We start from the raw sequence: 24,266 nt of genomic DNA on the forward strand, positions 1-24,266 counted from the left end.
CACCTAACAAGATAACACTGGCTTGTAGGTAAAGGCAAACTCCAGTCAGAACCCTGGAGAAAGACTGGTGAAAAGGTGCAGACTCCCTGTGAGAAAAGGAGATACCATACTGCTACAGCAGTGCAACTCCCAGCCAGTCTGGGCACACCTGGTGTAATAATGAGCTCCCATACCTGCAGAGTCAGCATGGTAGACTCACAAAGAAAAGCTAACAATATGAAACAGCAATAGCAAGGAGGCCTAGAAGCATACAAACACCTTACAGGATAAAATTGGCTTGTAGGCAAAATGCAAACTCCAGTCAGAACCGTGGAGAAAGGCTGGTTATAAGGTTCAGACTCCCTGCGAGAAAAGGAGATACCATACTGCTACAGCAGTGCAACTCCCAGCCAGTCTGGATGTACCCAGTGTAATAATGAGCCCCAATACCTGCAGAGTTTGCATGGTAGACTCGACTCACCAAGAAAGGCTAACAATATGAAACAGCAATAGCAAGGAGGCCTAGAAGCACACAAACACCTTACAGGATAAAATTGGCTTGTAGGCAAAATGCAAACTCCAGTCAGAACCCTGGAGAAAGGCTGGTTATAAGGTGCAGACTCCCCGTAAGAAAAGGAGATACCATACTGCTACAGCAGTGCAACTCCTAGAACAGTCTTGGAAGCACCTGGTGTAAATGAGCACACATACGAGCACCCATACCTGCACCCATACCTGCTGTGTCTGCACAGAGGACTCAGGCTTACAGTAAAAACACTAAAGATATCAATAGCAAAGTGCCCTAAAGGAGCCTTACCAGATAGCAGTGAGTAGTCAGCAGCATGGCAACTCCCACAGGAACCCAGACAGCCTTCAGCTGAGGGACATAATTAGCTCATTAGTATGCAGGCCTCTCAGTGCACTGAGCATTTCAAACACACAGTGGAGACTGAAGATTCATACTCACCAGATTCAGGCTAAGTTATCACTAGCCCATATCCATACCCATGGCCCTTTAGTCCGAAATGTCTTCAAAGGCTCAAAACACCATAGGAAAAAGGAGACTCAATTGATCACAGGCAGGAATGTGGAAATACCCACGCCTGTATACTTTCCCACTAAGCAGCTGTTTGCATACTGTGCATACATGGGAATAGAGCAGGGGGCTATTTTAGCACAAGGCTAGGACCATGGGTATGCCCACACCTGCATTTCTTCCCAATAGGTGAAAGTTTGATTACTTTACTTATTGGGGCATCAGGTAAAATCTTCTCCATTACCTGGGAATCATCCCTCTATGTATACACAGAGGTAAAAAATAAAATAAATAAATAAAATGACAAAAACAAAATCAAACTGTGAAATCACAAAATGGTGAGGAGGGAGATCCTACCTCCTGTTCAGTAGGACAAAAAATAACAGTGGTGAGGAGGAAGTCACATGGTCTTATAGGTAAGGGCTAATTTTGATTGGCTTTGGTATATAGGTCCTACCTCCTAGCTGTGGGGGCAATACTGCCCGTGCGTACTGACATGGAAGGGACGAAGAAGAAACAGCTATTAAGAGCTTGCACATGCCCCTGCATGCCTCCAACCAAGCAATCCCAATTCACAAATAAGGTTATGTAAAAGACACTACCTTTGCCCAGGTGCAGTAACCTATAGCAACCAATTAGCACATAGCATTTACTAGTCAACAAAGCATTTCAATGCAAAAGTTTTATTTATAACTGAACACTTATTTCACAAAACAGAAAAATACCAAATGACACAGGAAGTAGCTGCCATGCATGCAGCTAATGGCATTTCAAAAGTAATCAGGCAGAACAATATTTTACCTTGTGTATGTTTGGCTTGATGCAGCGAACAAAGAACGGATTTGATGTACTCAGTTTTGCCATTAAGGAATGAAGAGAGTCCTAAAAAAAAGAATTTATGTCATGCAAAATCTAAAACCTTACAAATGAAACTTAATATGACAGTAAAGAAAACTTGTTTTGCAACAGTACCCTCTGGTGGTGATTGTATGTGTAGAACATATTTATAACAACATTTAGGGGGAGATTTATTAAGACACGAACGCTTGGAGTGTTCATTTAACTTTTTTGTACGCCCGTGCGACTTTTTCGTACGCTTGCATGAAAAATTTGGAAAGGATCTGCTGCTGTTTACAATCGTTCGGTACGAAAATTTTGTGACTTTCGGATTGCCAATACGATATTATCATGACTAATACGATTTTTTTCGTAAGCATTTTTGTGGTATTTGCAATCTTCAGAAATTTTCGTATCCAATCCGAATTTTTCCAATTTGGGATTCGAACTCGTGTTTTAATGAATCGGCTCCATAGAGTAGAATAACAAAGTATTCCAAACCATAACAACCAATCATTAATTACCTGGTCACCTGTTTCTGGGCAAATATGTCATACATTTTATTGGCCAGTAACCCAGTTCAGTCTATATCTTAAAATGAAATCAGAAGTTTCATGTAATGGTCCATTTACTAGAGGCAGTACAGCAGGTAAAGTGGCTTCTGTATGAACCCCAAAGTGCACTATTTTTTTCAGCATACATATTTTCATGCTAATAAACATAATAGCACACATAACTAAAATAAATAAAGGCTGCTCCAATGTGAGACTATTTTATATACATTGTAGCTCATAAGCCTCTCATATTGCCATACACAGCTATTAGTTAATTGCCTACTACAGGTATCTAAAAGAAGCAAGTGGCTACTGTGGGGGTGAAGTTGGGTGATTTTAGGTAACTTATGTTGCCAGGTATGATAAAAGAGTAGCAGGTAGAAGTTGGTGGCAACTGTACATAAAAAGTACTAAATAATCTTATTTAGCTAACCACACTGATGAGATAGATACATATATAACAAGGTCACTGGGCTTTCTCAGGCAACTTCCACAGGCTGCTCTTTGCACAATCTTGCCTTTCAGTTGCATATCTGGCCAGTCACTGTATACATAATACACGTGACAAGTAATTTAAAGAACAAAAAAACAGCATACTTTAACTGTATTTGAAGGGGTGTTCACCTTTAGGTTAACTTTTTGTATGTTATAGAATGCCTATTCTTATAGCAACTTTTCAACTGGTCTTCATTTTTTTACTTTTTTAATTATTTGCCTTCTTCTTCTAACTCTTTCCAGTTTTTAAATGGGGGTCACTGACACCAGACACCAAAAAACTATTGCACTGTGAGGCTACAACTGTATTGTCATTGTTACTTTTTATTACTTATCTTTCTATGTATGGCCTCCTCTATTGATATTCCAGTTTCTTTTTTAAACCATTGCCTGGTAACTAGGTTAAATTGGGCCCTAGCAATCAGAAAGCTGCTGAAAATCCAAACTGAAGAGCTGCTGAATAAAAAGCTAATGATTAAAGTCTGATGCTAATAGCTGATGATTAAAGTCTGATGCTAATAGCACTGGTTTCAGTGCTGCTATGCAGTAATCATCTGTGTTAGTTACTAATCAGCCTTATACTGTGACATTTATATCCTATATATACAGTATACTGTGAGTCGCTCCCTAAGCTCAGGTAAGTGACGGCAGCACAGAGCATGTGCAGGAAATCAGCAGAAAAGAAGATGGGGACAAAACATATTTTACAACATTTCTAGCCTAAGGGGCTGATTTACTAATCCCCGAATCCGAAAAATTCGGATTGGAAAACAAACATTTTGCAACTTTTTCGTATTTTTTGCGACTTTTTCGTAGCCGTTTCAAATTCCGTGAATTGTCACGACTTTTTCATAGCCATTACAAATTTTGTGAATTGTCGCAACTTTTTCATAGCCATTATGATTTTCGGGAATTGTCGCGACTTTTTCATAGCCATTACGACTTTCGGGAATTGTCGCGACTTTTTCATAGCCATTACGACTTTCGCGAATTGTCGCGACTTTTTCGTATTGAGTGCTCGAAAAAGTCGCAAAATACCGATCATTACGAAAAAAACGCATTCGGACGCTTTTCGGACGTTCGTGGATTAGTAAATGTGCCCCTAAGTCTTTAGTTAGGCTTTAGTTCTCCTTTAAAGTGAACAACCACTTTAATTCTATTCATTTATTTTATCATTAATAAACATACCTTAAACTGCAGGCTGACAGTGGGCTTTTTATGCTTGTTTCCAGATTTCAATGTTTCTTGATTATTTCGACTTGAAACATGTTCAAACAGATCGTATATAAAGTCAAGGCTAATGAAAGTAAAAAGAATGGACACCAGAATAAGTACTCTATAACTATGCCATCAATACTGAAACAAAATCTGTGTTTATTGTGATTAACAGTATGGAAGAAATAATATGAAATATTTGCTTTAGGCCTATAAGCCTATAGTAACTAATTCAGCATTAATTATACTGCAGTTTACCTGCTTGCTCAGTTTTATGTTTGTTCTGACCCAAGCATCTACTTGCTTCAATTAATCATTCCACAGCATTGTCTACATTATATAAAAGAGCAAAAGGCACCTTTGTGCTCCAAATGCAACAGAAGCACACAAAGCTGCCCTTAGGGATGGTAAATAGAGAAAACTGCCCTAAGTTGCATGCACACTGGGTGATTTTTCCTTGGTCCCTCAATCACTGTTTGCATCCTTGCAACATGTGAGCTGAGATATCAGAGAAGTACTGTAAGACATTTAGGCCTATTGCACGCTGGACTGCTTCTCGGGCCATTCTCTGTCTCAAGTCCTTGTGTCAAAATGCCTGAATTCATTTGAAAGTGGCCCTTCAGGTGCTCTTTTACTGATTTTAACACAATTCTCATTTAACACAATGGGAGTTAGCAGGGGCATATTTTAGGTATTTGCAGCTGCGTTTTAAGGTGGCAAAACACATAATGTATTTCTTAGACTTTAAAGTGCTGCCAGTTTTTATGGTCTTACTGAATAAAGGCAAAACATGCCTACATATAAGGGTTACTTACTATCCCCAGCAAATAAGTGTGATACTGAAAACAGGTTCGATATATGTTAATTTGGTTCCTACCTGCTTTCACGCAAAAGGTTTAGAAGGTCATCCCGAAATGTGTCTCGATTCTTTTCAAGAGTACCTCTCACATCATACAAAACCTTTATATAGAAACAGAAGACTGCAATTCAACCATAATTATAGCTAATAATAGAACAGCAGAAAAATAGACTGCCCTTGAGTCCATTTCTGGGCACCCATGTACTTAGAAAGGCTTGATTAATCTGAGGGTTTTTTTCTAACAAATTAGATGCAATATGATAAGCATGTACAAATATATGAAATCAATAAAGGAAATTGCTAACATATACAATAAAGATAACCAAATAAAAACAGTGGATTCACAATCAACATAATTTCAGAAATACACAGTAGTTGTAGCAAAGTATGGTTCACAGGAGGCGTTGAAAATGCTTTGGATCTTTTTTTTTAGTAAGAACGTTTATATGTTGTTGTTACAGTTCTTGGCCCAGGGAACTATATGTTTACCATGCTGGTGTCAGAAAGGGTTATATCTTCATCTAGACATGTCCATTGGCCTCTTGAAAAATGTGTTTGCCTGTGGATTTATATTCTTGACTTGATGTCCCTTTTTTAATCTCATAATTATATAAAATATTTTAATGCATAATATTTATGGAACTGGAATTAGTAAGCAATTACCTCTCCGGCATAATGCTTCACTCCAAAGTTGTGAACTGCAACACGTGGCTTCACATAAAAATGATTATTCTAGAAAGACATAAGAGTTACAATCATTACACAATTTGGGCTCAGGTAATTCCTCATTATTTAGCAGTTTTCTACACTAATAGTTTTATTGTTAATTATTGTTAGATATTAGGTACTATACAGAAAAAGTACAGAATTAGTGACGAACTATATTTTGAAAGACTTATTTCCATACATTAAATTCATTAATCATTCTTGAAATAGTTCCCCTTGAAGTGTTACGTTCATGTGCCATATACATATATATATATATATACATTTACTTGCATATATGAAGCACAGATGATCTCAGATAAAGCCAAAAACTAATCACATACCGCATGCTGTTTGTGGAGCTTTTCCAATAGAGTATTATCCGTAGCTTGGGGAAAGTAGCTTTCTTCATTTATGAGTGCAAGAAGACCAAGTTTCTGTGATCAAAAATAAGAATTTTAAAGTAAAAAACTATAATGGCAAATGAGATCCAATTGGTTTATCTAATATGACAATTTAAAATAAAATTTCATATAGCATGATTGTTTTAAGCCTTCTAGTTACGTTACGTCACGTCCTGAAACCTTAAATCATTTTTCATTATAGGATTTAATTGAGTATAAACAAATTGCTGTAGAAATAGGTAAAAAAAGAAGGGTTAAGAAAAAAAAGCTTAGTAGAAAGAACAGAAGGGTGAAGACTTTGGATCATTCTTAGATATATAGCATATATTATTGTGAAAATATGTTGCTGTACCTATATGTACCCCATCCTCCGGTTATTTAGGTCCCTTATAAATAACCGGGGTCCTTGCTATGCATATAGTTTAAAAGAAAAATCAGATATAGTTTAGAAAAAGGACATGGTGGTATAGAGGAATCCTGCCTTGTGTCTTAAAAGTTGGACAGCACTGCTGTAGCTGAACTACAATATAGTGTAAATACATTTGTTTCATTATTTTAGCCTCAATTGAGGTTTTGGGGATTTAAATACAAGCTATATATTACAACATAATAGCTTACTTTTTCTATCAAGTCCAAACATTCTCCATTATCTATCCAGTCAATAGCATTCCATGCAAGTCCTTCTCTGAAATAAAATAAATGAAATATAATCAAACATTTTGCAGGTGGTGCAATATAAGCATAATTGCACTAGGCATTTATAATTCCTTTTTTGGATTATAGTTATTATGCTCTATGGTTCCAAGTAAAGGCAGAAGCGCTACTGGAAATGCTTAAAAACACATTCATTAAAAAAAAGTTGTAACGTAAAATAAAGATAACAACAATAAAGAAAAGCAAATCCATGACAGAAAACCTCCTTCTCATGTCTTTTCCATCATCTATTCAGTGATATTTTTATTTATAAAGCGCTACTTATGTACGCAGCGCTGTACAGTAGAATACATTAATACAAACAGGGTGTTAATAAGATAATAGATAAATACAAAGTATAACAATAAATACAGATAAATACAGCAGCAATAAGTTAAGAGTCGAGGACACAAGAGGAAAGTAATGGTTACGTGCATAAAATCGTGCGCTAATATAGCAAGCGGCAAAATATATTGCGCGCAGCGGGAAATAACACTCATCGCAAGAAAAACACTCATCACGAGTTAAATAATGCAAAGAACATCACATCTTAATTATGAGGCATGTCCTTTTAGTGAATCGCATGCTATAAATAGCGCTCGTTTTAACGCACTTTAGTGAATCAACCCCATAGTATTGTATATATGGAACCCCTACTAGAAAGTCAGCTAATAATTGCTCACAAGCAAAAATTAAATATATACAAGGGCTCATTTATGATCGTACAAAAATAGATGTCATTGTTGTGCATATGTATCTGATTCATTTCAGGTACTTGCATCAATCATCAAAAGGCATAGCAGACTTACTCTTAAAGAATCCATTCAGACATCATTTTGACACAGAATGCCAGAAATGATGTAAATCAGACTCATTGTCAGGCGCATTTTGTGTTCATTTCATCAAAATTTGCAATTGCATCCAATCGGGCACGTCTGTCACAACCCTGACAGGCACAACTATCCCTTGTGGCTGCAATTATGCTGCATTGTGGATTAAAACATATTAAAGTCCATAGCCCAACCAGGAGGGCCCATGCAAGCTGTCTGCTGCATTTAAAGCTCACTGCAGTCCACAACCACTAGGGTTTTCTGGAAGTTTCTGGTCAATATTTTTAGTCCCCTTAAGGACATAGCAGGTGACCAAATTAGTGAAGAGAAGCTGATTCAGCGCCCAAATTCTGCTATTTATGGCCACAGAGACTGATAAATCCTACCAATCCAAAGCAAATTTTTAACAAATTTCCTTATACTACAGGACTATTTCCTTATCATGGTGCAAGGGATTAAGTCTATTAAGTCTATATTCCCACAATCATTACCTGCTGTATTCCAACTGTTCCAGTGAGAAAATGTGCTTGTTGAAATACTCCTGAAGCTTTTCATTGGCATAGTTAATGTTAAACTGTTCAAAGCGATTAACCTGAACAAAAATAAATAAAGCCATTACTGCTTTGTTGTAAATAAAATGTGATTGTCCCCCATGACAAAACTATACATAATCTTGCAAGATAACTTATAAAAAAAACATTTCCAGAACACATGCAGCTCTGATTAGTGCCTGAAAAAGTATATCTAATTTCTCTTCTTGTTACTGTAAATGCAAATGCTTCTTCTGCTGATGTAATGCAAAGAATGTACTACAAGGAATGTATTGTAGGAAATATAATACAAGGCATGTACTACAAGGAATGCATACATTTTTGCAATTTTATAAGAAAAATATAAATGATATGTACTGCTTGTTAGGCAGTTTAGTTTATTTTTTCTCTTCTTACACACGTACAATATCTTTGAATTGGCTACCCTGTAAAAGCATAAGCCACCACTAGAGGGCATGCTGTAAATTACTTTATGACATTAAAGTGATGTAATGCTCTCTAAAAAAGGTCGGTCAAACTTAATTACAGATGCTAAATACTCAACCAGCAAATATTCTGCTTCCCAGCAAAATGTCATCTTGCCAATATATAATACTTTAAGCTTCAGCTAAAGATACTTTGCTATCCACTTACATGTAGCTCTTGTTAGAGCATGAGCTTTGTTTAAAGCACATCTTGACATAAAGTATGGCAGTAGCACATATGAATGTCTGGATAAATAGGGACAATATATATCTCTAGGAATCCTTCAGTATTCCTTAATTTGATATGTGATGAATCAGCCATAAGATCTCTATGCCATTTCTTCATTCTAAATTCTGTATATAATTTGTAATGACAAAGGTATAGGTTTGCATTACCTCAAAATTTTCAAAGCCAAAAATGTCTAGAATTCCAATGGATTTGAAATCGTCCTTTCCTTTGATTCGACTATTGATCTTCATAATGACCCATGCAAAGCATTGTGAGTAGAGTGCCATGGCCACCGAATCTCTGCTATCCACAGCCTATGGTAATAGTAATAAAAAAGGACCTTGAACCAATCGAATAAACTTTAACATTTCAAATAAAGGCTCAAGGCCCTAGTAAAAAAAACACATTGGTCAGAGTTGCCAAAACAAAATACAATGTGTTGCCATACTTCTTCTATTAAAGGAGAACCCAAAAAATAAATTGACATAAGCTTATCCTTACAGAGTGGCCCCACTTTTAAAATTAAAAACAAATGTATAAATCACCTGATTAAAAGCAAACATCTTATTAATTACTGTTGGTTACTGTACCTAAGCAAAGCATGTGTTTTTTTTATTACAAATAGGGGTTAAAACAGCAAAAGTGCTCAGAGAACCTGTACACATTTTTATCAATTAATTTTTGGGGTTTAAATTTCCTTTTAATAAAACTTGATTACTATTTTAGTGTCATGGAAAACACTGCCAGAGACCTCTATGGACACACGGTCATTAATTAGGATACTTTTGTGACTGTTGTAGGGAGCATGGTGACTATGCACTGTGGCCATAAGAATATTGAATAAAGACAGATAACCAAAGGGCAAAGTAAAAGTGTTTTCAAGTGCTTTTGTGTGCTTACTCTTTCTCTGCCAAGTACAGATAGTTACATCTAAAGATGTGTTGCTGGGGGGAACATTGCATGCCAGAACGGCTGGTGACACACCCTTTTTAGGTTAGTGGCAGAAATATGGACACCCTGCCTCACATTCTCCTGATTTTCATACAATATAAAATTAAAAATTGCTTTTATATGGGGAGCTGTCATACTATTTCTTCTCACGTTATCACGTGTGAGAACATGTTTCAGATTCAAAAGATAATTAAACAGACTAACCTTGTTTATAGTTACATCTTCTGTCAATAATTTGTAGTTTTTTAAAATTGCCCATTTACAAGTACCTGCTCTACACTGAGTGGTGTAGATATCTCCTCCCCTCTGAGGATCATAGACCTCTGGGTTAGGGCTTCTGCCATCTGCTCTGAGTCCAGCCCAAGCAATTCAGAAGCTCTTCCTAGTGCTACAAAAAAGATTTTTTATAGTAAAATCATAATTATGTTCTTTGGTTTAGATGTAAACCTATCACTCCCCTAGGAATGTGAAAACATTTGGTATTGAGCAAATAAAAGATTCTGGACCTCATTTACCAATATAGGTAGTCATTTGCACCAGTGCAGGAACTCATAATAACCAGACATTTGTGTCCTTTGCATAAGAAACACTAGACAGATCAAATAAAATTCGTAATTGGTTGACATGGGTTACTGCATTGGGACAATTTAGCACATATCTTGAAAAATAGCCTTTTATTTGTAAATCATGTCTATATATAAACATTTTAATCTTACACATAATTTTATTGAAGACCATGAATAAGAAAATGTGTGTTTGTAAACTGTTATGCTTTTCTAAGAGTAAAGATATTTAAATGTCAATTTGCGGTTATATGTTATCCATATAGTAAACAGTATAGAATAAAAACAATGGCAAGGGTGCTGAAATGCTACTAAAAATACAAAGTTGCCCTTCTTTGTTACAATTAAAGCTGCTATGCCTCTGTATTTGTGCAGAAGCCCTGTGATATGAACCAATGGCCTACTACCCAAATTTAAATTCTGAATGTAAAGAACACTGGAAATTCTTACCTGTCTTGGAGGAGATTTGTGCCCCACCAGCAGTTATAAATTCCATGTTTCCCAGGTGCAAAATACCAGCAAGCAGACGAAATATTTCTCTGACCTCCTCTCTGGAAAATTTCATAACTTCCATGGCTGCCTGTAGGGGATTTCAAGTAATCAATATCTAAGGTCCCCTGAGATGAAAATACCTGGAATTTCCTGGAAAGACTACAGGACTTGCCCAGGGCAAAGTAGGGGGTGCACTGTTAAATGGCAGAATGTGTGCCATTGTCATGGGAGTGACATTAGATCTGGTATAGGTTAACAACAAATGTAGGACAAGTATTTAACATTTTTGTTGTGATAATTTGTACCATGGATAAGATTTGTTGAACAACACAAGCATTGCAACTCCCAGTTATAAGAATCAGCACAAACATTTTAAAGAAGGGAATAAAGATCCTTGTTCACAAAACCTGTTCAAATGTTTTACTGTATATTCATATACATAAATATAGCTACTATATATTCAATTATTTGCTTATGTTTATAAGCATATTTAATGTAGTGTTATTCCTCATAAGCTTTCCTAATCATCTACAGATGAGTTCACTATTTGAGCTACCACGTAGAGGACATGCCTTCCAACTTCTCTTTTTATACTACAGTAGCTGCGCTTGGTTCCCTAAATGACAAATTCTGCATTCTGAGTTATGGGGATGTACAGAATGTCCTGTGTTGCTTAACTATTCAATATTTATCTAAACGAGTTAAGAAACTATTGCAAAACTGTATAAAATACTTTGTAGGCATTTTTAAAAGTGCATAAGAGAAAGCAGCTATGTTGATTCAGCAGAAAGTATAATAATCTTTTGGCCCTGTGCAAATCTGCATCAATTATCCAATGCGTTCCTTCTGTTATGTACTCTGCTATAAGTGTTCCATTGCCAATTATAATAACATCTAGCAAGTCAAGGCAATTATATCTAAATTTGTTTAAAAGAAAGTACGGAAGCCAGCAAAAGCACATGGCAGTATAGTCACAATAGCGTGACTCCTTTTGATAGGCTTGTGGGTTCTACAAGATCATAATTAAATATCAGTTTGCACAATAGAAAGGGTTATGCAAAACTATCAGCCTAGCTTCACATGCTCCAGCTACCATCTATGGTAGAAATTCAGTAGATTTATGTAACAGTAAGCAATGCAAATCCTTGCATTATTTTTGGCACTGGATACATCTTTATGTCAGCGTGGCCTTCCATATGTCTTTTCTATAGTTTTACATTCATTACTCATTCATTACCAAGTGTTAACAATAATGATACAGTCAAGAGTATAGCATCATTTTTGGAAAGAGCTCTCTCTCGCCACCCCCAATAACAGCTATGTGCCCCCCACCCAAACATGCCCTGTTTTCCCAGTTGCATCAGGGTTAAAGGGCTCCATCTAGCTACGTCTTCTCTTCTTGTTGCAGCCCAGTCCAGATCAGCCTCAACTTTGTATGCTCAGTGTAAACGCCTAACCTTGTTGTGCTTTTCTTAGCTGGTGCAGAAAACAGGATAGGGTTTGTTGGGGCAAACTGATGTGGTTCATGTGGGAAGATGGAAGGTTTTTGTTTAAGGAGTTGGTGAAGTGTAAGAGTTCAGCACTGCTGTCGAGTTTGAACACCCTATAGAACATATTATATCAATCTGCTTTTATAAATGTATCAGTTTGTTAAATACTTTCCTGACTGTCAGCAAACTGTTTATTAACTGTGATAAAATTCCAACTGCTTTAGGATTCTCCAGTTATAATTTATTTAAATCTGTCCCATACTTTTTTTCTGGATGAAAATAGAATAGAAATATAAATAAATTTTGTTCTGTCTTACTTTGACTTCTTGAAAAGTCTCATGGTCACTGATAGTTTCATCTAGAATGCATCCAGATTGGTTCAAATAGTGGTACTTCTCTGCTTGTAATAAATAAAAAGCATCTAGGAAAAAACAAGATTTGCATGAAAAAGAAATACTTACATTTTCTGTAGGTTGCATTCAAACCTAAAGAAGGCAGTAGTTTCATTCAAGCACACCAGTTAATGCCTATATTGCATGTATTTAAGTATACTACTAAATTTGTACTAATACAGCAACATTCACCAAATAAAAATTGTAAAGGGCATATTTATCTTTATTCTAGGTTTTAGCAACTTTAAGCAACTATGCAAATGGCCTTTATTATTTTTATATATTTTATTTTATACGTTTTTTGAATTAAAGGCATTCTTATTTTGCCTAGTTGGATACTGCAACTGGAAATGCTATCTGGTTGTCAGGGTCTCTAAACAACTCTGATGGTTTGATAGTATTGTTAAAGGTGAACTACTAGTTGTTGTTATCTACAATTCCCAACACCTATTTTTTAGAATGGTGAAGAACTGACGACCAAGGGTGCGGTAAAAAAAATATTTCTCACAAGCTGCACCATGAGCTAATCCCTACTTAGCCAGTTCTCGGTTCTAAGCTTAATAATAGATACCAAGATGTTCATAAGGAAGAAAATATTACATTGCATGAATGATTTAGAACAAGCAACTTCAGCCCAGTGGCCATGTGATAAGAGCAACTTTTATTATATGCATGGTGGATTCTGAACTTTGTAAATGTGGGCTGGGTGGCATTAGCCAATTAATTTGTGCCTTTCCTGCATCTTTTTACCTCTCTCCTCCTTTCCTGCTCCTTCTAGCAGTGCATAAAATATGTGGTAATTCCTCTCCTCGGGATTCTGACGTACCACACGGTTCTGTATAGGAGAAAAGCTCAGATTTACTTCTTAATGCACCAACAAAACTATCATTCACACCAAGAATTAATACTAATGTCTACTTACTTTTTCTAATAAATCTTCATCAGGAGAGTGCAGCAGTTAAGATAAATGTTCAATATTCATGAACTGCAATTTTAAAGAACTAGCTTTTACCTTACATTAGTTAGGATCAACATAAGGTGATATCTGCCACCTTACAACACACACTGGTACATTTTTGCTGGTACAGACAATATTTCCATATAGTGATACCTGTTACCTACCCTGAATGCAGAAAAAAATGCAACTTTTCCACGATTTATTATGTGACAACTGTGCACTGCTACACATAAGTATTTGAACACCTGGCAATCAGCAAGAATTCTGGCTCTCAAAGACCTGTTACTCTGCCTTTAAATAGTCCACCTCTACTTCACTCATTAATACTAAATTAGTAGCACCTGTCTGAGCTCTTTAAAGACACCTGTCAACCCCACAGTCAGTCGGACTCCAACTACTACCATGGGCAAGACCAAAGCGCTGTCAAAAGACACCAGAGATAAAATTGTGGACCTCCACAAGGCTGGAAAGGGCTACGGGGCAATTGCCAAGCAGCTTGCTGAAAATAGATCAAATGTTGGAGCAATTGTTAGAAAATGGAAGAGGCTATAGACGACTGTCAGTCTCCCTAGGACTGGGGCTCCATGCAAGATCTCACCTCATGGGGTATCTCTGATGATAAAAAATGTGAGGAATCAGCCCAGAACTACAAGGGAGGAGCTGGTCAATGACATGAAGAGAGCTGGGACCACAGTTTCAAAGGTCACTGTCGGTAGAACACTACGCCGTCATGGTTTCAAATCATGCATTGCACGGAAGGTTCCCCTGCTCAAGTCATCCCATGTCCAGGCCCGTCTGAAGTTTGTCAATGACCATCTGGATGATCCAGAGGAGGCATGGGAGAAAGTAAAGTGGTCAGATGAGACCAAAGTAGAACTTTTTGGTCTAAACTTCACTCGCCGTGTTTGGAGGAAAAATAAGGATGAGTTGCATCCCAAGAATACCATCCCTACTGTGAAGCACGAGGGTGGTAACATCATGCTTTGGGGATGCTCTTCTGTGAAGGGGACAGGATGACTGCACTGTATTAAGGAGAGGATGAATGGGGCCATGTATTGTGAGATTGAGCAACAACCTCCTTCCCTCAGTCAGAGCATTGAAGATGGGTCGTGGCTGGGTCTTCCAACATGACAATGACCCGAAGCACACAGCCAGGATATATCAAGGTTCTGGAGTGGCCTAGCCAGTCTCCAGACCTAAATCCAATAGAAAATCTTTGGAGGGAGCTCTGAAACCTGACAGATCTAGAGGAGATCTGTGTGGAGGAGTGGGCCAAAATCCCTGTTGCGGTGAGTGCAAACCTGGAACTACAGGAAACGTTTGACCTCTGTAATTGCAAACAAAAGCTTCTGTACCAAATATTAACACTGATTTTCTCAGGTGTTCAAATACTTATGTGCAGCAGTGCAATTCAAATAAATTGTTTAAAAATCATACAATGTGATTTCCTGAATTTTTTTTTTTTTTAAATGCTGTTTCTCACAGTGGGAATGCACCTTCAATGTGAATTTCAGACCCCTCCATGATGTCTAAGTGGGAGAACTTGCAAAATCACAGGGTGTTCAAATACTTATGTTCCTCACTGTATATATATATTCAAAAATACACCATCTAAAGCCTGTTGAGATTATATACTGTAGAAGTCAATGGCAGATGTGCCTTTCCCAATTGGAAGATCTTTCTTTGCTTTGTGGTTATACAGGTTTTCTGTTTTTTTTTTTCAAGCTGGCTTTTGTGCAACAATACAGAAAAGTTGCAGTTATTGTGCAACAAAAAAAGTTGTGCTTTCTGTAACTTTTCCGACACTCTTTTTTGTTTGTGCTTTTTCAGTCTGGATCTTTTCAGAAATGACTGCTATTTGTGGAAATTAGTTTATTCGTGGTTTCAAAAAAATAAAAACTCAAAAAGATGAGATTTAATAAATCCCCCCATAGTGTAAACACTATACAGTCTATAATTTTGTTTTTCTCTTTGATTCATATTACATTTGGGGAAGAATGAAGAATAAACAGTAAACTACAAGACAGCATAGTGTCAATTTTCTTATTAGGCACAGCCATGCAACCAAATTAGCAAAGGAATACATATGTTATTTAAGTTTGGAGCTGGCTTGAAGTTACCTAAATTAAAGGAGATGTCAACCCTAATTTTAATTTCAGTTCTAATGGATAGGGCGCCTTACCCCCACCTCAACCGCATAAGTGCCGCTCCCTCAATCTCCTCCTTCAGCCTGCACCGTCACATTCTTTTCTGCTCCATTTTGCATGTCACCCCGGCGGCCATTTTGCTGGGTGATGTCATTGAGAGCGCGTGTATGTTACAAATGTGCATGCACTCCTTGCCCCTCCTGCCTGACCATTTCAAGGATTTTTTTTCAACCTTTTTTTTTTTTTTTTTTTTAAATAAAGCTTTGTTATCACGCCAAATAGACATAGACATTGCCCTGCACTATTTCCTTATAGTAAGTCACTGTATAACATTTTTATTTTTATTTATTTTGTTAACTAATCTTTATTTTATTGATGTTAAAGAAAACTTTAAGCAAATAAAATAAATTGAATTCATTCAAATACAGTCTATTTTTGTTTATTTCTTTATTTGGTCAAATGGTTATTTATCGCTTTAGTATCAATTATGATTGTTTTAATTTAAAGGAAAATGAAACTGTTAGGGCATTAAACAATAATAAAATTAAACAGGAATGAAGTGAACATTGCTTAAGTATTTCAACAAACACTGTTTAAGCTTGCAAGACTCACTTATAAAATGCCTGCAGATCAGATTCAGCAGTGAAAAGGTTAAACTTTCCTGCCTGCAGTCAGAAGAATGTGTTCAAAGAGAGGGAGCAGAGAGCTCTTGTTTACAAAGGCAGGGTTACTATAGCAACCGCCTATACAATCGGCTCATTGGAGGATTGACTGAAGTGGGCGTGGTTAAAGAGGTCAATCGTCCGCTGCGTAGAGAAGAGATTCATCTCAAGTGAGCATGCTCATTAAAACGGCTTGGAAGTGTGCATGTGCACCACGCCAGGCAGACAAGTAGATATTGAAGGGAGGGGGGAGAGGGAGTTACACAGCTCTGCAGTGAGAGAACTCCAAGGGATCGCTGCAGCTTCAGTGTTTGCTTCTGAGGGACAGGAGTGGCAGGTATTTAAACAGTGCAGTGAGGCTTGTCTCTGCTAAAATTTTTGGTTGGGGGGTTGACATGTCCTTTAACTGATTAGTCTTACATACAAGTGTTTAAATTCATGCTGAACGCATCAAACCACTGTTGCATTTATATGCAAGTACAAGTATTTGTGTGAGTTCAGTGTCTATTCTCTATTCTATTTATTACTAATATTTTTTTTTACTTGTGCCTAACAAACATGTTGCATTCAAGTAGAATACATAGGAACGTGACTGTGCTAACACATACCTAAACAGTTGTGGGTACAACAAGGCGAAATAAACTGGAATCTATTAGTTCAAGTACTTTGGCGCGGTCCTTTAGTGTATTTTCTTTCCATTTTTATTACTATGTTAGTATAAAGCTCAAGAAAAACACACAATGATTAAGATGAGCACAATTATGGGGAAAAAAGGATACAGTCTACAATTCGTCCTCCCTGAATGTGTCCTTTTTGGCATATATTCAACTGAATAAACTTCCCAAAACGACTTGAGTTATTATTGTAAACAGTTTTTGCATTCCCAAAGGCTTCCATAATTGGGCTGTGAAAATAACAGAAAATGTACAATATGTTACAGAAAGAAACCAGGAAAAAAACATAACAAATAAAGGGGCCCATTTACTGAGGTCATTAAAACTCTGTAACTCATTACTAATGACATTATTTTGTAACACCAAATGGTAAGTGTGCTAATTCAGCCAATTTAGGGTCAGTTTCTGCTATAAAACTAATGAACAGTTTATATGACTTATTTTAATTTATCCACTGAACTTAAATAAGCTGATGACAATTCACGCATTCTGCTGTATATGTTAGCAGACTCATATTATCACTTAGACTTGGAGTACAACTTCTCCAACTGAACCAGGATCATTTACAAAAAAAAAAAAAAAAAAAAAGCATTGTTATAAGTAACATTATAATGTGCTATGCACATTTTTACATTTCTAACATTCCTGTTGTAAAGAGAATGATCCATGCATACAGAAAACCCCCCACATTGTCATACTTGTCTGGAAAGAAATGGAAATAAAGAATATTTTTTCATTTAAAAAAATGGAAAGGATATTTCATGGTGAAACCACTAATGCAAAGTCACACTACAGTTTGGAGCTTGCCTTTTACCGGCAGTAGAAGTGTGCCACAGGGGTCAGTCAAATAAATATGAAAATAGCTATTTTGGAACTGCATAAAACATAAAAAGACTCATTTGCCAATGTGCCCTCTGCTTCTAATCCACTTAGCTCTCAGGCCTTTAATACTGTGTCCAGAGCAAGGTGCGTCACAAGGTGAAGTAGAGAGTAATATTCTGAGACAATTTGCAATTGGTCATTTTTTCTTATTTGTAGTTTTTTAATTTAAATTTTTGTTCAGCAGCTACCCAGTTTGGAGTTTCAACAGCTATCTGGTTGCTAGGGTCCAAATTACCTTAGCAACCAGGGAGTGGTTTGAAAGAGAGACTAATATATTTATAGGAGGGGACCTGAATAGAAAAATGTGTTATATAAAGTAACAATAACAATAAAACTGTAGCCTCAAAGAGCAATAGTTTTTGGCTACTGGGGGTCAGTGACCCCCATTTGAAAGCTGCAAAGAGTTAGAAGAAGCAGGCAAATAATTAAAAAATGATAAATAAATAATGACCAATTGAAAGCTTGCTTATAATTGGCCATTCTATAACATACTAAAAGCTAACTTAAAGGTAATCACCATTTTAAAGAGATTCTGTCATGATTTTTATGGTGTACTTTTTATTTCTAAATTACACTGTTTACATAGAAAACCATTCACTATACCATTTAAAATGTTATTCTTGAACCAACAAATGTATTTTTTTTTTAGTTGTAATATTGGTGTGTAGGCAGCCATGTCAGTGTCAGTTCATTGTGCCTGATTCTGAGCTTTCAGAAGGAGCCAGCGCTACACATTAGAACTGCTTTCAGGAAACTTATTGCTTTTCCCAAGCTGGACTTGGATTTCTTACTATTGAGTGCTATTCTGATATCTTCTGGGAGTTGCTATTTTACTACCTTTCAGTAAAGTGTGACTGAAGTATATCATAGAACATGTCACATGGCTGTGGCACCCTGGGAAATGAAGAATATGGCTAGCCCCATGTGAGATTTCAAAATCTAATAAAATCTGAAAATAAAAATCTGTTTGCACTTTTGAAAAAGGTGCATGATTCTGCTGGAGAAGCTCTATTAACTGATGCATTTTGAAAAAAACACATTTTCCATGACAGTAGTCCTTTAACACTGTGCCCACAAGAAAGGGACTGTGCAAAAGATCGAGTATCTGTAAGAGATATCATTTCCTCCAGAATTTCAGTAGTCAGTTTGTTGATTGTAATTGCAAAATACTGAATGCTGCTCCAAATGCTGGAGTTTTAAAGGATGCGGTGGCACAACATGGCAATTTATTTAAGACAAAAAGTAACATTTTGGGGCACACCCCTTGGTCAGACAGGCGTTCCTGGAAACGTTTCACAGGGGGGGTTCCACGCATTAAATTGCCACATTGTGCCAGCGCATCCTTTGGAACTGCAGTGTTGAATGAGGGGGTGCCGATCCCTCTTTTGAGCATTGAGCACCAGGCTAATTGTTTTTAAAAGGCATGAGTGTGGGGGTGAGTACTTTCCTATAGACTGCAGAATGCTCCAAATGCTCCCAATGTGGTAAAGGGGATGGTTATACCCTATAGGATGTATGCTTTTCATACCTACTAAACCATATGGTGAGCACAAGGGCAGGGGCACATTGAGTGGGTCATCCGCTTTCCTTAAAAAGATGTACATATTTTGCTATTTACCTTGCTCTCTAAAGGGTATACAACACAAAAAACCCAACATTTGAGAATGTATCCCTGTTTATGGTGCATAACACGTGAGTCATCTACTAAATACAGGGCAGTTTTCTGCTGCTTAATAGACTCATAATGGTTTGCATCCCCAAAAAGGCATTTTAGGTGTAATATGTCAATTTACCCTAACCTGACCAGATTATCCCCTGTAAAACTGCATCTGAAAACAATAAACTGCTAATATAATAAAGAAATAAGTATCTTCAGCCACAGCTACCTAACATATGAGGTATTTTTCTTCCATCTCAGTGTCACTGAAGTCTTTCATGGTAGCCAAATACCACACAGCAGGACCAGTCAGAAACCATCATGACAGGATAATTACATTACTAACAAACTTTAAGAAGACACAGTACACTTGATGTACTCTACATTGTCCTTTATTTTGCTATATAATCACTGGTTATTGTGTGGATGCCTGAATCCCTTATCTGAGTATATAACCCCTTTACCTAAACGTGAATATTGGCATTTTAACAAGTACAAGGGAAAGAGGGGTTACATTCTTTTTGGGACAAAAAGGGTATTTTACCTGCTCTCCAAAATGGCTTGTTCTACACTTGCTGTCTTTTCTTTAGAAGATATTTCCAGGGAATGCTGGCTCATAGCAGATAAGAACTTTAGAATGAGTTTTGTGCTTTCCGTCTTGCCTGCTCCACTCTCACCACTGACAAACATAACAGCACATTTCAATAAAAAATATTTACACTTTAGGGTAAGGCAACAAGAAGATACAGCAAATAAAAGGCATCAGTATATGATGAATTAACATAATGTGACTCTTGTGAACATTAACCAAAGGCCAAGCTAAAAGCAGTAGGTAGTCTGGCAGGTGACAAATGGAACATATATTGAATATATTTGATATGTCTTATGATATAAAAAATATATTTTTCTGTAAAGTTGACTACTCATCAACTTTTAATGGATAATAAGCTTCTAGCACTTCAGTTACATCAGTTTAAACTTGTCTTGATATGTTTATTAAGGTATGAATTTTACAATAAATATTTATGAATGTTGCAAATGACCCTTTCATATAGTAACACCCAGTTATGGTACAGGTATGGGACCAGTTATCCAGAATGCTTGAGACCTGGAGTTTTCCGGATAAGGGATCTTCCTGTAATTTGGGTGTCCATACTTAAGTCTGCTAAAAATCATTTAAATATTGAATAAACCCAATAGAATTGTTTTGCCCCCAATAAGGATTAATTATGTCTTAGTGGGATCAAGTACAAGGCACTGTTTTATTATTACAGAGAAAAAGAGTGTTATTTTTAAAAATAAGAATTATAAGTTTAAAATGGAGTCTATGGGAGATGACCTGTCCGTAATTTGGAACTTTCTGGATAACGGGTTTCCGGATAAGGGATCCCATACCTGTATTATGCTATTTGGTCTGATCTTTCTAGAACCAGAAAAAAAACTGAAACGTGTTTGAAATGTCTTATGACCACAAGAGGGTGCTAGCTAGTTTAAGAATGTTCAGCCAATATATATGAAATATTGACTGATGCATTGCTGTTACGTAGACAAAAAGTTCTTTGGAATCTGATTAAAGGAACAACTTTCTTAAAAAAAAAATCATGAACTAAAAAGTTATATCATGAACTAAATGTATCTGATTGCTTCCTGTTGAGTTAAACAGTAAGTAAACAGTATTGCTTATCTCAGTTCTCCTGCAAATTCCCCTCTGCAGTGTTATCTTAGGACAACTCCTCCCAAGGGCAAATCATGGCAGCTCTGAATGACTGAATGCAAATCCAAAAAATACATTTTATAAATCTTACTTCAGTGTTCATACTTGCACATTATTTCAATTAAAATCACTCAAAACATTATTCTATTTGCCATGAATTGTAGTTGATACTAGCATGAATATAGGCATGACTCTCAGTTTCGCAATTTACTTTATTGTATTTTTTCTTGTGATAGGGTGATATCTGTGTTGGCACAAGTATTATATCCATTCGTGCAAACTAGCTTCAAGCTTTAACAAAAAATTGTGAAATGTATATCTAATATGATTCATGTTTATTGTGATCTTTAAAAAAAGGTGTGTACGAAATTGCTCATTCATCCTGATGACAACAGAGGATGGCGTGAAAAAATTAATATTCAGTAAGCAGATTTAAAGGTGATGAAAAATAAAATTGCTTACAGTGCTTTTCTTGCATTGTAATTTACTAGATATTCTATTTTAAGCAATGTAATATACTTTTAACAAAATTTTTTTTATTTTGTTAGGGGACATGTAGGAGTGGGAAGCCTATGTGCCTTCCCCGCCAAACCCTCAAAAATACAGCTCAGCTAAGGACAGGCTGCACTGTGTTCATTATCAGGTGGTAAAGACAGGGCCCCGATACAGGCTGTGCCTCTGAATGATCCGCAAGGTACTGACCAGGTAGGGGGCAGGAGGGGAACACCAGATTGGGGGCTTTTTCTTTTTCTAATGGCATAACTACAAGGCACTGGGGAACTCCACACAGTGCCTGGCGCTCACTGCAACACCCACCTGGCCACTTCTCTGCTCCACTTTCATGTACAGGTATAGGACCCATTATCCAGAATGCTCGGGACCAAGGGTATTCCGGATAAGGGGTCTTTCCGTAATCTCCATACCTTAAGTCTACTAAAAAATCAATAAAACATTAATTAAACCCAATAGGATTGTTTTGCATCCAATAAGGATTAATTATATCTTAGTTGGAATCAATTACAAGGTTCTGTTTTATTTCTACATAGAAAAAGGAAATCAGTTTTAAAATTCTGAATTATTTGATTAAAATGGAGTCTATGGGAGACGGGCATTCCGTAATTCGGAGCTTTCTGGATAACGGGTTTCCGGATAAGGGGTCCGATACCTGTACTCACTTTCTCTGCTCCTTACTGCTTACTCTCAGGCAGGGGAGCAGCATAGGAGAGATGATTTACTACGCAACTGAAACCTGTTTGTTTTTCTCATAGGCGACAAAGACAAATGCCTTATATATACAGGTATGGGATCCCTTATCTGGAAACCCGTTATCCAGAAAGCTCTGAATTTCGGAAAGGCCATCTCCCATAGACTCCATTTTAATCAAATAATTCAGAATTTTAAAACTGATTTCCTTTTTCTCTGTAATAATAAAACAGTGCCTTGTACTTGATCCCAACTAAGATATAATTAATCCTTATTGGGGGCAGAACAATCTTATTGATTTTTTAGTAGACTTAAGGTATGGAGATCCAAATTACGGAAAGACCCCTATCCGGAATACCCTTGGTCCCGAGCATTCTGGATAACGGGTCCTATACCTGTGTATGGCATCATGCATCCAGTAATAGTATGGATAAAGTAATCTTTGCTAAAAGCCTTCATATTTCATTTATTCATATAAACAGGAAATCCTATACTGCTTACTATACCTAATTGAATGAATGTATATAGTACAAAAAAATTTTGGCTGGATATCACCCTTCAATATATTTGCATAGCTAGTTGTTGTCTTATATTATCTCTTACAATATCCAAAAGGCATTCATTGTGGAGGATGCTGGGAGCTGTAGTTTAGCGTTAGTAGGGCAGGCCTTATAGGTGGTCTGCAGTCTAACATCAGCATTCTCTTGTTAAGAAAGGCTCAGTCACAAAAGAGAACATTTTACATCTGTTTCTTGTATTCTCTTGTCACTTTAGGTTAGCTCAGTTATCTACAATCTATCCAGTTAAGGAAAACATGATTGATTATTTGCAGGGTGGCCAATTACCTGATGAGAACACACTGATTGTCATGACGCTTCCACAAGCAACGGTAACATTCACTGGCTACAGCAAAAATATGAGGAGGTATCTCTCCCATATGATGCCTGCTGTACAGTTCTACTGCATTACAGTCATATAATCCAGCAATCATCTTGTAAGGGTTGACAGATGCCAGGATGGAGCCAATATATGTCTGAAAAAAATATACAGACGTTACTGAAACTGTAATTGTGTGTATACTGAAGCAGATAAGTAGCGTATGACAGCAATGTTTTTCTTCATGTGCACTATTTCTGGCTACTGGAACAGTAATAGCAAAATATATTATCGCTAAAACAGACTGTGATGAATGAGAGCAAAGCTTAAATGTATACAAAATATTATTTCTCTGAATAATTGTATTCCTAAAGGAGTAGAAAAGGCACATTGCTTGCTTTGGCAGCACTGTTCTTTATAGGCATCCACAGCACTGAAGTTTAAAAAACAGTTGCACTGTTGTATTGATACCTCAGTTGAACAGGCAGAATGGCAGTTCATGCCCATATGTACACATATGTAGAGAAAGAACATATTGTACACTTAAAAATGTCTCTTTTATGGGAAATTAGGCTACTGGGTTAAAGCCTACTAGGATTTTTCCTAGTAATTCCTAAATACATCTTAAATACTTTTTGGTAACCTCGAGAAAGTTTCTGTCAAGTACATAAGTCTCATTTACGACCACAAGCAACTTCTCTATGTGAGTTCAATGGCCCTGGAATTCCGGGAAAAAAATATTCAGTATGGAAAA

General features: G+C 36.7%; 1 protein-coding gene across 2 annotated transcripts in view; it reads right to left on the minus strand.

The window, feature by feature from the left end:
* The window catches only part of myo10 (myosin 10), a 146,420-nt gene that overhangs the window by 52,535 nt on the left and 69,619 nt on the right, over positions 1 to 24,266 (minus strand). For both annotated transcript variants that reach the window (XM_031903372.1, NM_001375274.1), the window contains 16 exon segments: positions 23,482 to 23,669; positions 20,264 to 20,398; positions 17,286 to 17,410; positions 13,662 to 13,675; positions 13,490 to 13,574; positions 12,665 to 12,768; positions 10,816 to 10,945; positions 10,072 to 10,190; positions 9,019 to 9,165; positions 8,099 to 8,199; positions 6,703 to 6,769; positions 6,025 to 6,117; positions 5,639 to 5,707; positions 4,994 to 5,076; positions 4,090 to 4,198; positions 1,817 to 1,897 (listed from right to left, as the gene is read on the minus strand). In XM_031903372.1, coding sequence (XP_031759232.1) covers positions 1,817 to 1,897; positions 4,090 to 4,198; positions 4,994 to 5,076; positions 5,639 to 5,707; positions 6,025 to 6,117; positions 6,703 to 6,769; positions 8,099 to 8,199; positions 9,019 to 9,165; positions 10,072 to 10,190; positions 10,816 to 10,945; positions 12,665 to 12,768; positions 13,490 to 13,574; positions 13,662 to 13,675; positions 17,286 to 17,410; positions 20,264 to 20,398; positions 23,482 to 23,627 — 1,608 coding nt within the window. In that variant the 5' untranslated portion in view covers positions 23,628 to 23,669.

The sequence above is a fragment of the Xenopus tropicalis genome, chromosome 6, assembly GCF_000004195.4.
Source record: "Xenopus tropicalis strain Nigerian chromosome 6, UCB_Xtro_10.0, whole genome shotgun sequence".
NCBI lineage: Eukaryota > Metazoa > Chordata > Amphibia > Anura > Pipidae > Xenopus > Xenopus tropicalis.